Genomic DNA, 14,615 nt, shown 5'->3' with positions numbered 1-14,615 from the left:
CTCAGGATTTTGCATTCTCCCCATTCCTTATGTCTGTCTTGCTCTTTCAACCTGCCTGTAAAGAAAAAAAGATTAATTTCTTAGCAATTTTTTATGGCACTTTTCATTTTATTATACTTTCCTCACAAACAATGATGCATTTAACAACCCTGTGAGATGTGGGCATTATGCTATTCTCAGTGCTGAGGAGAAAAGCACCAGAATGTTGATTATTTGGGCAACATTCCCCCATTTGCTCTCATGGAGCACTGGAGACTTGTTTCTTTGAAGTGCTTTTTGCAGAAGTGGCAGGTAGGACACGAGGAGTGTTGTGGAATTTATTCGAGCACACGGAACACCGGTTTAGCTTCTCGGCAGTGGAGCAATAGTGCCATCGGCTGGGCATGAAGGTAAGGGATTCCTTGGGGAATATTAAATGTATATTGCTATTTCAGTGATCTAAATTCGTCCTGGATCCAGTTTATCTTAAATTGATGACTTAATTAGTGCAAGGTTCTGCAATATGCTTTCTCTCTGAAACACAATCACTTGCATAAAGAATGACAGAAAAACATATGGAATATTAAAATGCCTCTTGATTAAATACCACTGATACCAGTTACCATAAACAGGTTTTACACCTGGACATTTTTTAATTCTGTTTTTTTTTTTTTTTTTATAACATATGCTAGCTATTTACACAAATACTGAAATTTCAATGGCCCACAGAGATGCCTTAAATTTCTTCTCTTAATATTTACGTTTGTATCTTTAATGCCCTAAATTCAGATGTGAAGAGTGGATTCTAGTTCAGTCCCTCAGTGACATAGACCTTCTGCTTAAAACACCTGGCAGTGTGGCTTAAGTAGTGCTTGTACCACTTCAGATGTTTTCCAGCAATATGAAACCACTTGCCAACAATTGTCCATGACCTTTGAGGATATGAAATGAATAAATAAATGGTAGGTTTGCAATAGGAAAGATTGTTTATGGCACATATATCTTGGTCTTTATCTTGACTGCTGGTTACGATTTGACCAGTGCTTGAAACTCTGAAAAAAAGAAAATAAGAATATTAAAATGGGACCTGTGTTTGTAATCATACAGTCAAAAATTTCTCTCCTAGTTTTTAGAGTTAAATTGGGAAACTAATGCTACTTCCTCTGAGAATCATTCCTTAAAAGTAGCACATTGTATATTCATAACAATAGATACTTAAGGCAAAGGAAGTGTTGCATTTAAGTTTCACATTTTATCACAGTTCACTAGCAAAAAGCAGTGAAATTATAGACTGAATTTAGGTTCCAGTCCTGAAAAGATCTCCACAGACAAGAAAAGGGACTGACCAATTTAGTCAGGGGCAGAAGAGAGACCTATTTCTATGTTAGATCCTCTCTACAGCACAGTAGATCTGAGCACCTCAGCATCAGATCCATAACATCCAATACATGGAGCAGGGCAGCTGCCTCCAGCTGCCTTTAGGAAGTCCCAAAGGCAGGTGTTATCACTTTAATAAGGGCATTCTTACCATCCACTCCAATTTTCCCATCTCCATCACTGTCCCCTGCTGCCAGGAATGCCTTGGTCTCAGCATCAGTCAAAGCTCTGGCACTGGCTGAGAAATTCTTCAGGAAAAGTCTGGTAAAGGTGAGAGAACAAATGAGTGAGACATAGTACTGAAAGTGTTCAGGGTTTGGATTGGTAATAGCTGCAAAATTTCAAGCATGATTCAGTTCTTGAGAACTATTTCAATGGTAAAACTTCCTCTAACTTCATTGACAGTGAGGGTAAGGAAGTAAGAGGATGCTGCTTCACAGCCTACAAAAATCCTTGATGACATCTTGATTTCATTGGATTAAAAAGGCAAAATTAATGCTGACTCTGTAGTGGCAGGATTCATCTTCCCTCCCTTGTTATCTCCCTTCTTTCTCCTAAGATGCAGAGTCTCAGTAGCAAGAATTTCTCTAACCTTACTTTTAACTTCAAAGTCGGATGAATGTGATCTGGAAGGTAGAATTCATGTGACAAGAAGAAAGATGAGAGAAAAATGGCTCTTTGAATTCAGTCTGGTAAAAAAATCTTACAATAATAAAAGGCAGCTATAGTGGAACTACTATTTTTATCTTCACAGTCTGTTAGTTATTGCTATATGAAACAAGTATTTTCAATGCTGTCAGAGTTTCCCCATTGTTATCCAGCCTTGCCTTTGTTATCTGACTTGCAGCTCCTCCAGCACCAGCACCAGCACTCACACACCGGTGCACAAACACACAATTTTCTCCCATCCAAAGGGACAGGAGGAAAGGGAATATTTCTGATCTTATAATGCATTTTTAGATGATAAAACACACTCTGTTGGTGTGTTGGAACTTTTTCATTTACTTACTTCAGTTCCTCTTCCTCAATAAAGCTACTCCTGTCCTGGTCAAGAATTCCAAAGACTTTGGCAACTTGGTCTTTGGACTTGGAGTTGAGACCCACTTTAACAAAAAAGGTTTTGTAATCAAATGAATCAGCAGCTGAAATACGCAGATGGAAACAAGGAGAGATGAAGAAAAGTAGTCAAAGATCTGGAACAAAAAAATTAGCTTTTTGATTAAAAAGCATCAAACTATTCTGGAGTACAGTGAGGGTAATTACAAATCCCAAGTAACAGTCCTTGATTTTCCTGAGTTTATATCAGATAAATTGGATTTTTCCATCAATGGTGTCTTACAACTAGGAAGGTAATGATATAATGACTGTGGTCTTCAGCACACAAGAACATACCCTGGTAAATAGATACTTCACTGAAAAACATATCTGTAGATCTTGATGATAAATATTGTGCTTGTATTGAAATCAGCAGTAGTTTTCTTATTATTCTCTGAAAAAACCAGGATTTCTAGCACAGGATACAACCTATGGATTTTTACATCCTTAAAATTGCTGCAGTGCACAAATGATGGTGGGTACCTGTAGCTTGCTTGGCCAAGATTAAAACTTGCATCTGTTCCATTACCTTGCATCCTTTTTCTGTTTTTATTTGAGAGCATTTTCCGTTTCCATTGGAATTGGAACTTTGGGGTAGCAAGGACAAAGGAATTTGACAGATAAACTGCAAAGCCATAAAAACATAAATATTACCTTGACAGCTCTGTAGACCAGCAGCAATTTCAGCTTCTGTCAGGATACTGGAAAGAGCCATGTCAAGAATACTGCAAAATGAAAAACATTCTTGGGTAGAGTTGCCACTACTCTTGCTCTCTTAAGTGTGGAGGTGGCCCCGAGGTGAGCCCAGGTCCCAGGGCAGAGCTGCCCTGCAGGAGCCAAGTGCTCCATCCTTTAGTTCAGATACACATCATGCATCTGAGTCACTGGTATTTCCACTTAAGTCTTCAGATGTACAAGCTGAGGACGAAGTCAAAGGTATTTATAGAACTGCCCGGCATTTGGGCATCTTTGGTTATTTCCATGCATTTTTTGCGTGAATTATTGTGATGTCTTCTAAAGCTCCAGAGGAAAGATTGAACTCACCTGGCCACTTAGTTTTCCCCAACCCAAGAACAGAAAATATTGTTAGGTAAAAGATCTTCAGAGTCCTCTTGCCCTAATTCTTTTTCAAATGGCATAAAGAAGGACTTATATAGACTTTAGTTAAGTCCTCTTGACCTTTTACAGAAGTCCTAGAGGCACGTGATGGCTCAGATAGCCCAGGGGATAAGATACTGTGGCTGACAAGACCTGCTAGCTAATCAGATTGATATTTATATCCCAAAGGAATGTGCATGGTGTTTTAGACAATATGTAAGGTTTAGTGCCATATGAAGTAAATCCTCTGACCTATTTTAGTGAAATGATGTTTTTAATATATAAATGAAGAAATGCATATTTTTAATTGGTTAGTGATAACAAGAAATGGACATCTTCATAGTAGACTTTGACTTTTAAGTGCCCAATTCTGATATGAATTACCCATGAAACACTACTCCTGCTGTTGCCCTAGTAGTCTTCAAAACATACTAATACTGATACATTTGTAATAGATATATCTGATATACAAGTACAAGCTCAAAGACAAAACTTCTTCAGCCCAAATTACTTTTAATAAGTTGTTATATAAGCTTTGGTTAGCTATAAAAGTCTAATCTTGACAGCATTTGCTCAGCAGTAATTAATTGCATGGTGCACATTTTAAAATCATCCTAGTAAATGAGTCCATTTACAGATGAAGGTTGTCAGTTGCTCAGCAGGACATAGGAGAGTGGATCAGTTATGGCCAGGAGGGAAGCAGAGCAGTGAAATCAGTGATATTTGGTTCTTCCTTGCTGTGCTGAAAAAATAAACTTCTTTAAGGTCTCAAACAGCAGCTAAGATCAAACTGCAGCTTTCCTCTTACTGGATATTAATAGGAACCCCCTGTCAGTTATCTCATGAAATTTATTGGAACTTAATGGACTTGAGGATAGTTGAAATTGGCCAGTGGTGTAAAAAGCCATTGGGAGAACATTTCACACTGACATGTATGTAAACATGGCTGGACTATTGCTTAGGTTTAAATGAGAACATTTAAAATAAAGCCTTTTCCCTAATCACTAGAGCATAAAGCTGCTGTCTTTCAAAAATTACATATATGAAAATACAGACAAAATCTCATCTATCTCAGTTCCCCTCGATTTCTTCCACAGAAGAATTTTTAAGAGAAGCACTGACTACATTATTCTAAGGCCATGATGTGTGGTAAATTGAAAATTGTGAAAACTAACTTTTCTGGATGATATAAGGTCAAATGAACAAGTTACTTTTAAAGGCATTTAATCCTGAACAGAGGGCAATCTAAATTAAATGATGCAATTTTTCTATAGGGAATCTAGCAGTGCCTTTGGCTCGAGTACTTAGGAAATAAAAGAGAGTATGGCCTGGGATCAGAGACAATCTGATAATTGTATGGGAATTACTGGACATTCAAGAAGTAATCCATGTGAGGAGCCCACAGTGAGATTACAGAGCATTTCTAGCGGGGAGTTGTTGAGTGTATCTGTGACAAACCACCGCTTGCCCCAAGGTGGCACCAAAGACAGGCAAGTCCAGCCGTGGCAGCTCTGCGGGACTACGGGGGAGGGAAAAGTGAGGACCACGATGAGAACAGGATAACAGGAAGGGGACAGAGGCAGGAACATGTATTTAAAAGAAAAGTCTGGCCTAGCAAGTCGAGCACTTGAAAGAACAGGAATATAAACAGATTAAATTTAAAAATCTGAGATCATTCCTGAGGACTTTCCTTTCATGATGATTTAGAAGAACGGGTTACTTCATTTGCCTAACAAAATCAGGGCTTGCTGTGCTTATTTTTATGTTGGCTAAATTTTACAGCCCATTATGGACATCATTGCAAATATAAAATCAATTTGTTCTGGAAGTCTGGGAGTTAAAGCAGGGCATCAATGTCTGGAAAATACAGCTGATTAATATGCCATTGTAATGGAACGGATGTTGCCTTTGAGTCAAGTATTTGCATATTCTAGTTGGACAGAAGTTCCACTTTGAATTTAGGGTCAATAATACTTCATAACTTCAGGAAAAGGCATTTTCTAAGGGTACCTTCTTTTTCTATTGTAACTGGAGTGGTGATCTATTTTTCTCTTCTGAAGCTTCATATACAAAACTGATTTTCTTGTTTTCATGAGTGTAGGACATGCTCACAAATGAATCAAAAGTACTAGAGCTGCCATATCTCAGCTGCTGATGTGCTCTATAGATCTTTGGTGCAGAAAGTGTACCAGAAAGTCCAGACCAATATAATGGCATCTGTGCTCACAATCAAAACTAACGTGGAAATTAAAAATTTCCACATTAAAAAGTTTTGTAAAATGTGAACACTTTAGTTCATGCTTCACAGTATCCTCCTATTAAAATGTTTTAAAATACATGCAAAATTGAGCATGAAAATGTTAGGTATGTGTCTGTTCAGGGATTTAATCAAGATGTATCTATTTCAGTAACCCATTCCAGGAAATTAATCCGGCCTTGGCCCCCTCTGCCCACACTGTTTGTGTGAAGAGCTCCAGGCGCCTCTGATGATGCTGATCAAAGATTTTCCACATGGGCTGGCTGCTAACTCAAAGAAGAAACTGTACCAGTCTATGTGTGCAATGAATCTTCTGACATCCCCTTGCCCTTTCTGTGCTCTCTACTTGTTAGAAGATGACTGAGATTTCAAACAGTTGGAGACCTGAAATTGAATCTCAAGTTTACAAATGGCTTTTGGATTGGGATTTCCAAAGGAACATGAAGTTAGGGGGCAGCCAGTTTCCATTAAATACCAGGATGTTTTATCTCGTGCGTGGTTCTGCTCCTCTTTCAGGGCAACCCAAAATTTTGGTTTAAGAGAGATGGTGAATTCAGTGGCAAGAGCACTAGGGTGGGTTTGGGATTGTGACCCTGGCCTGCTGTATCCTTTTCCTAGGAGTCTGTGTAGGACAATAGAGTTCTTTGTGTTGTGTTCCTGCTTAAAGGGATCATAGTATGTCTTTATTTCATAAGAAGTATAGGGAGGATTACAGATTAAACAGCTCACACAGGGTGATGAAGGGACTGAGGTGCCTGAGAACTCACAGTCTTTAGACTTAGTGGAACTTAGATCTACCACTCACAATTTGGGTTGCTCTTTAATTATCTTAAGCGAAGGTAAAACACACAAACCACATCTCCTTTACGCTGGTAATTACGAAGCAGTCTTATACTGAGTATTATAGTGAGTAGGATGGTTTTACTCTAAATCTGAGAGCAGGTGATCAGTGGGAAAATACCAGGGGGTTTTAGATTCTTTCTGATTTGATGTAGCATAAACGATTTCTAACAGAATTTTAGTTTTTAACACTCAGCAGTGTTTTATTTGTTTAATTTATTCATAACAGCTTGATGCAGAGGATTTAATCCTTACTTATCAGATTGTCCAGGGAGATTATAGAACCTCTATCCTTGAAGATACTCAAACTCATCTTTGACCAACATGCCCTTCTGAGGGACTGATTGGACCAGAGACCTCCAGAGGAAGTCCTTTCCATTAGGAATTACTCTCTGGTTCTGTACCTTAATTATGGTAACATTGTGATACCAACCATGTGTCTCTTTGGTACTTCAGTTGGCATTCCCATAGACATCCTGCAACTGAAGTTTTTCTCTGGCATGATGGCATTGTCAAGTTCAGAGAACACTCCATGATATTCCCTAAAAAAACTGAAACTGGCCACTGACTTAAGTTAAATAAAAAAAACCTTGCCAGAAAATGTCACATTTTTTGAATTTGTTTCCTTTGGTTGAAAAATATTATTTTCTAGTTTAATTAAAATATGGATCTAAAACATGGATCCTAATGCCAACACAAACCTTAATAGAGAGTAGGTGGTTTTTTTGCTGAAGCCTGTGGACTTTTTTTTTTTCAGTTGGGGACTTCTTGGAGCTTTATTGTAATTCTTTTGAATGGAATGGCTGTATGATTTTAATAAAATTTAAAACACATCTTCTTCCCACTATTTAAGAAGAATGGATTTTCTTATAAGCATAGGTGAAGTTGCAGCACATGCAAGGATCTCCTGATTCTTGGGAGTGCTTCATCCTCCTGTGGCAGCACAAGGCTGATGTGCAGTTGTTTAGCATCTCTGAAATACAGGATGGGCCACTGTGCAGTCTTGTATATCTTGCATTCCACATGAGACTCTCAGAGGTGCAAGGAACGTGGTGTCAGGTCTGTCACTTCTGGTACTGTATGTACCATCTGCTTGTGAGCCAGTGACAGGATAGTTTAGTGATCAGCAGTGTGAAGAGCTAATGTATATATTACATCTGGATATTGCTGCAGATCCAGATCACCCCAGGATTTTTTCTTCAGCAGGGAAATAATTAAGGTAAAAGGAACCAACAGAGTCTTATCATTATGCAAAATATTTCAGTGCTGCAATTAACAGAAGTTATACTTTAAACCTAGATTTAAATCATCAAAGGCAGTGGGGATAGAATTAGGATTTATATTCATTATAATTCTGCCAAGGCTTCAGTGATTCTGATTGCTAGAATTCGTCTTTTGCCTTAGCCATCTTAAACCTGCCGGCTGGCTTGCTTACATGCCTAGGAATGAGGGAGTGTGCTTGCCTCACATAATCATCCTGCAATTCATGGAGATGCCAACACTGGATGTTACATAAAAGTTACAGAAGGTTTTGTTTCTGCTCTTCTTCAAAACAACTGCCAAATCATAATTATCATTCAGTTTCAGCAGAGTATTAGAATGACATCTGCTTGTGAGCTGGAGCCACAGCATGGGACATGGGGAAGGAAACTGGGGTGGGCAAATTTCTGCCACGCTCAGCCAGAGATGCACAACATCTACTCAGCCTGCTGGTGTCTGCATTTAGCCATGAACATGATTTACTTCTTCCTTTAATGAAGACAATGCTATAACCAATTCTAAATCCTGTAAGATACTTTTCAAAGGAAAGACTAGTTCTTAGTTTTCACACTGAAGAAAGCTGTCGATTATGGAACATATAAATAATAATTCATATAATAAATGAAAGAATTGAGTCATGGACATTATTTAGCAATGTAAGAGCTTTAGGGTAATCAAAGAGCAAGACTGGCTGTAGTTTCATCTGTAGAAAACACAAAAATTCAGAGATGTGGCAAATACTGTTTTGTACATGTTATGAGACAATAAGCAACAGGCTCATGATTCATGGAAAAACCTCCAGGCCTATGGCCCAGGTTGTCAGGGGACCATGACTTGTGACAGTGTCAGAGTAGGATTAGACCCTTCTCCTCTATCTCACAGCTGCTTTAGATTTCATGAAAGATAAATCTTCTTAGGGGAGAGTCACATTTTAGGCCGTAAACACTTTCTGACAATACGATTACGCTGTAATCTACTACTTTATTTTGTAAGATTACTCACAAATTTATTCTGTGCTTTGAGCTATGTGTGAACTCCTCTTAAATGTCTTAATTTTTTTCTCATATTTGCAGCTTTGGGACTTCATTTGAATTATTTTTATAATAAAAATCTTTTCAGCATTGCTTTTCCTCAAATCTCAGAGAATTAATCAGAAATAAACCTCAATTAAATCAGTACAATTAAGCCTGAGAAGATCTATCATATGGTTTAAGATCATCAAAACTGTGTCTGGTGAGTCAGCATGCTCAAGTATGAGGGTGGAGAACCTAAACAAAATTTTAAAAGCAGCTTTTTCCTCCGAGGGTCTTCTTGTTTAGTTGATTTTTAAATTGTTTTCTCTCCTCTCCCAGCCACAATCGCAACATTATCAGTGGTGGAAAATCACAAAGTGCCTTCTTTACAATGGAAAGGTAACATTGTCATGTGAGCAAAACATTGCAAGATATCTCAGCAGTCAGGTGTGTGAATTTCATGTGTGGGGAACTGTTAATGCCTGAAACAATAGAAAAATGTACAAACACATGCTGAGTGCCAAGTGCTTGCTGAACGAGGTAATTGGCAGAGTCAGTCCAAGGTTGTCTTTGGTCTAATGCTGTTTATGCCTTCACCAGAGACTGGAATTCTGTCAAGGAAGAAAGTGAGAAAAGCAGGGAATAAAACTCGTTGAAAGTAGTTTTTTGACATCTTTAAAAAGATAGATAAAAATGACTAAAACTCCTAGGCGTGGAGGGCTCCCAAAGTTATAATAACACTGCACAAGCTACTGCTAAACTGAGATTCTGGGGGCGTAACAGATTTTTCACTCCTTAAAAAGAGTAAGTGCAGAGAGGAGGAGTGTGTCTGTAAATTCGTATTTGTGGGAAATCCTGACTTGAAGGTAAACTATCTTTACCTTTACAGACTCTGATAATAGCCAAGAAAGGAGAGGCTGTAGCTCTCAGTGAGAAGATTTTTTTTGAGTTTTGTTATTCCAAATAAAAAATATCTGTAGTGAAGTAATTCCAGAATGCGAGATTCAATGGTTAATGGCTAAGATCTGCATAATATAATGCCCTATTTGGGGCTCATAAACAGAAGCTGCAAAAGCTGCTGCTAAAGCAAATTCCTCCAACAGTATATCTCTCTCTGCTCCCGAATCTGGCTAAGATTAGCACGTGTGTCTGTTGGAGTTATTGCCACCTGTCCTAGTTCAGCTGAGACAGCCCTGTTTTCAGTGACTTCATCTCTAATACATGATGCATAATGTCCTATTTTTCTCTGCTGCAGTTTCTAAAAGAAATATCCTGACTAGTTCACATCATCCCTGTGAGGTTTTCTTCAGGAATTCTATTGAGTTTCTCAAAGGTCTGCCCAGTGAAATGTGCACTTATCAAATAATTTTTCAGCACAAAATCCTGTGCTGCACTGCTGCAGTTGCAGCCTTGAGAAACGATACCAGTTGTATTTTACAGTAGTGAATTAAGCACCCAGTAATAATGGCCAATGTTTGATAGTGGAATATGAAGAAATAAGTTTCTTTAGGTAGAGATGTTTTTAAAAATGGAAGTGTTGTATGGCCAGAAGTGCAGGGCATCCACTGCTGAAATGGAAATTCAGAGAAATTTGGGTGGTCTGAATGTTTTGACAATCTGGCACATTAACACACAGGATTAACCCCAAAACTGTTGTAATTGATTGGAAGACCAGACTCCACACTGGGCCTAAATATTCTGTTGCTGTAACAGAGACCAAATGGGAATAAAGCCGTGAAAATAAGAGAGTATTTTTGCATAAAAAAATTGTGGCAGAAAGTATCAGGCCAAAGTGCTCATGTGTATTCTTCATGCCCCAGTATAAATGCAGCCCAAAATGTGTGCATTTTAAACCATGAATTTTATCAATCTTCCAAAGTCTTACCTTCCACTCCAATTTTGCCATCACCATCAGTGTCTCCTGCAGCCAGAAAAGCCTTGGTCTCTGCCGAGGTGAGGGCTCTGGCATTTGAAGAGAAATTCTTCAGGAACAGCCTGAAACAGAACAGGGTACTGTGCTTGAGTTTTGCTCTCAGAAGTGTCCCATAAAGTAACATCTGCTCTTATTATCTGAGGGAATCCACACAGATTCAAGGAAAGACAAGGATTTGTATTTTATTTTTAAAATAACATCAAGTGTTTCTACAAGGATGCCAAGCAAGTTCAAAGGTTTTTGTTGTTTAAAGAAATAGAGCAGCTGAGCAGTACTTACTGCAGCTCCTCTTCTTCAATGAAACCACTCTTGTCCTGATCAAGGATTCCAAAAACTTTCTTTATCTGATCAGGAGTTTTGCTGGATAAACCAACCATGGAGAAGAAAGCCTTGTAGTTGAAGGAATCATCCGCTGGAAGAAACAGAAGTTGTTAAATATTTTCCTTTGAAGTTGCTACTACTTTGTGTATTCCTTGTGAATATGTATGTCTTTTCTTAAGCAACAGCCTGCTTCTCTTTCTCTTGTTTCCTGGTGTAGCAAAAGAGCAGATACAGTGGATATTAATTTCCCTTTTTAATCACTCTGTGCCTGTTTTCATATTTCCTTTCAGCCAGTTTGAAGTTTTCTGCTACAATGCACATTCTGCTAAATCAGGATTTATGCAATGTGTCACATGCAATTAATAATAAATATTGAGAGGGGGCTACTGTGATTTACAAACAACTCCTGTAATTCTTAATTCATTTTCATGGAATCCTTAGGTGAAGAATTTGATAGAAGAGTAAGTAATCCACAGACAAACTAGATCTTTGAGTATTTGGAAAATTGACTTGATCTTACTGAGCAGCTCTTAAGAGAAGTGAGACTGATCATTGCTTCACAAATGATGCTCTCATTCTGCAAGCTGAGGCTTTTTCTGAAATTTTGAAGGACAAATTTAACTTTTAAATTTAAGTCTTTAACAGGTTTAGACTCTGACAGCTTAGTGTTAAGCCATCCCTAACTGAAACTGTGGCCCTTTAATTGCTGCTCACCACTTGTTAGACCTTTTGAATTTAAGGGGCTATACTGTAATGTAGCTTAGAAAGAGATCTCACAGGGAAGGAATCTAAGGGGAAAATGATAGGCATGTCATCTTAAGACATAAAAATGATATGCATCTTCTGTCTGCAGAGTGACCATTCCTTACCCTGGCAGCTGGAGAGAGCAGATTCAATATCTTTAGCAGAGAGGATGTCAGTGATGGCCATTGTTGAACTGTAAAATAAATTAAATGTGAGCTACTTAGTCATTAAAATGACTTCTCTCCTACTTTTATGGCTCTATTTGAAGTTGCTGCAGTGATAGTGTGTGACAGGGGAGACATTATTCATCTGATGGCAAGTGGAGCATGCTGTAACAGATGTCTGCAGCAGGTGCTTCCACTGAAAGCTGGGAATGAGGGAGGAATTCTGCACGCGGGAGTGTGGGGCTTCAGGAAGATCTAATGCCTCTGCTGTGCTGGGAGAGCAAATCCAAGGTGTCCAGCACCACGGAACTTCATGACTTCTGTGTGGGTTTTCCTGGAGGTGGATTATTACTCAGAAAAACCCAGAGGGTATTTACAGCACACATAAGAGATGAGGCTGGTATGTCCCCTAGAACTGTATCTGAAGTAAGTGTAATTGGAATGTGAAAAATCTAGTATTATTATCAATAGATGTAGTGACCTTCACAAAGAATGAAAATATTAGTGTAGAATTAGTAATAGTAATTTTACTCATGTAAATTTGGAGGGAAAGCTCCTCTCCAGTTTAGTTGCAACAATAAATGTGTCTTGCTGGGCTACTGCATCACTGAAAGATTACATTTCATGAGAGCTTTGTAAAAAAGTTTTTGTCAGTATTTTCTGAGATTCTTTTCTTTTTGCATTTCATATACATTATCATAAACAATATTTTTGCCCAGATATTGGCATTTCAGTAGGTTGTTGTCTTTAGAACGTAAGTATAATGACCTAATATTCATTCTTAGTAGAGTGGAGGAGATGTTTTCTTCTGACAGAGCAGCATTTCATTTGAGAAAAATACTCTGTGCCATTCAGCCACCAACAGCTGCAATAGTTTGCCAGTGCAATGTGTATCACTTAACAAAATGCTATAATACCTGAATTTCTAATCAATTTTTAGTGCATTGATGCACTTGCAGTTTGGTAAACTGCACACACCAGGGCAGACAGTTTATAGTTTAAAACTTGAAACATAGCTCTAAAGTCATGTTAGTGAAAGAAGGGGACTAAGGCATAGAAAAGTTATTCTTGAAAGCCACAGGAGAATAGAAATATCTTTTCATTAATCCCTAACTGGTTTTTGGCAACATCATTCTTCCTGTCTAAGCACGGACTGAGAAGGAATCAACTGGTGGTACCCATTTATAGTCTGTGCACTGGTTTGAGATCTAAACACAGGTCTAAATTTCCTCTAAAATATGAAATGGCTTCCTCCATACCTGTTGGTTTTCAGCAGAAGAAATTGTCAGTCATTTTAGTTCCTTTCTGAATATCTCGGAAACGGTTAAGATGGCACACATTCCCACTGATGGCAATGGATCCTTCCTTGGCTCAGGCAGCTGGGTTACTTTTCTTTTACTAAAAATTATTTTGTCCCAGTGGGTTCTTGTGCAAAATCCTTCCCCCTCTCAGCATTAGGCAAGATAACTTTGAGCTCAGCCATTCACTTAATTCTCACTACTGACAGGATTAAAAAGCAGAAGAGTTGAAGGAAAACCTAAAAATTACAGCATTTTTTTACAAGAGGTATCATTCCTGACTTGTTCCATCCTATGATCCAAATGCTGATTCTATTCTATTCTATGTTAGGTTGTAAAGATACAACATACTGGAGGCTGAGACAAGAATAGATACTTTAGTTGCTTTCATTTAGAGAACATTTTGCTTTTGTGTTTCTTTGAAAGATCTAATCAGCTTACCTTTGTGGTCTTCTTGACTGGATAAGGAAGCAGTCAGGTTGGGAGGAAGGTACTTGCTATGTGTCTCCAGCAGAGCTGAGCTTGCATATATATACTTTAAGTTGTATACCATATACAGATTTTAGATTTCAGCGTCATGAAGGGGGAACGGTGTCAAATGAACTTGCCTAACTAATCATCTTGCACTATTTTTATCTCAAGAGAATACATATGATATTTGCAAACGAAACAAGATAAGTGGCCAGATAGGCAAAAAGAACTGAGTCACGTCAAATTTCCTCTGATTTAAGCAGAAAACGCCAGCTTCTCGATGTGATGTAGGGCAAGACAAAAACCCCCAGTATGTGATATGCTTGATCTGAGGAGTCAGGTGAAATGAAGCACAGTTCTGAAGAGGTGTCTTTAACGGGTGTTTAGATGCGATGACTTGTTATCTGTAAATACTCTGTGTGATAGAATTTCATCATTGGACAACTAAACAAAAAAAAAGCATTAAAAGTATCCTGTTCAGGTATTTGGTTTTGCATAGCAAACCAATCAGGGGAAATAATAGCCATGTTGTCTCCAGAATGTCTGATCTGTTGTTTGGAAAAAAAAAATACCACACAGTGAATTTGTTGCTATAGGAGGTAAAATAATATTATGTCAATCCATCAGAACAGTTGGTTGGGGGAGAGTATTTCATCTGCTCTGTTTCCAGAGAAAATCTTACAATTCTGCAAGATTCTGACAACCTGTTTAGTTGGGTGTGTATGAAGCAAAGGGGTTGTGACCTGCCCAGCTGTCTCTGAGACA

At 38.3% G+C, this 14,615-nt stretch overlaps 2 protein-coding genes across 2 annotated transcripts; both read right to left on the bottom strand.

The window, feature by feature from the left end:
* Positions 1–1,005: 1,005 nt before the first annotated feature.
* LOC310915422 (parvalbumin beta-like) lies at positions 1,006–3,166 on the bottom strand (the record flags this gene model as incomplete). The annotated part of the gene is made up of 4 exons (XM_083872295.1): positions 1,006–1,031; positions 1,508–1,617; positions 2,366–2,498; positions 3,106–3,166. 4 exons carry the CDS (start codon positions 3,164–3,166, stop codon positions 1,006–1,008), a joined length of 330 nt encoding a protein of 109 aa, XP_083728421.1.
* A 5,390-nt stretch (positions 3,167–8,556) lies between these two features.
* Positions 8,557–13,926, bottom strand: LOC310915339 (parvalbumin, thymic). The gene is made up of 5 exons (XM_083872140.1): positions 13,821–13,926; positions 12,043–12,110; positions 11,132–11,264; positions 10,805–10,914; positions 8,557–9,530 (listed from the first exon to the last, which is right to left on the bottom strand). The coding sequence occupies exons 2-5, from the start codon at positions 12,101–12,103 to the stop codon at positions 9,505–9,507; spliced, it is 330 nt and encodes a 109-aa protein (XP_083728266.1). The 5' UTR covers positions 12,104–12,110; positions 13,821–13,926; the 3' UTR covers positions 8,557–9,504.
* Between the last annotated feature and the right edge of the window lie 689 nt (positions 13,927–14,615).

Source organism: Zosterops lateralis (genome assembly GCF_965231275.1).
Source record: "Zosterops lateralis genome assembly, chromosome: 15".
Lineage (NCBI taxonomy): Eukaryota > Metazoa > Chordata > Aves > Passeriformes > Zosteropidae > Zosterops > Zosterops lateralis.
This window is presented reverse-complemented; position numbering and strand designations above follow the sequence as displayed.

Coding starts and splice junctions, on each gene's coding strand:
- LOC310915339 (XM_083872140.1), bottom strand. CDS start 12,103: ATGGCCATCACTGACATCCTCTCTGCTAAAGATATTGAATCTGCTCTC. Junction 10,915..11,131: donor ATTGAAGAAGAGGAGCTGCA/GTAAGTACTGCT, acceptor GTTCTGTTTCAG/GCTGTTCCTGAAGAATTTCT. Junction 9,531..10,804: donor TGGCAAAATTGGAGTGGAAG/GTAAGACTTTGG, acceptor CTTCCTTGACAG/AATTCCAGTCTCTGGTGAAG.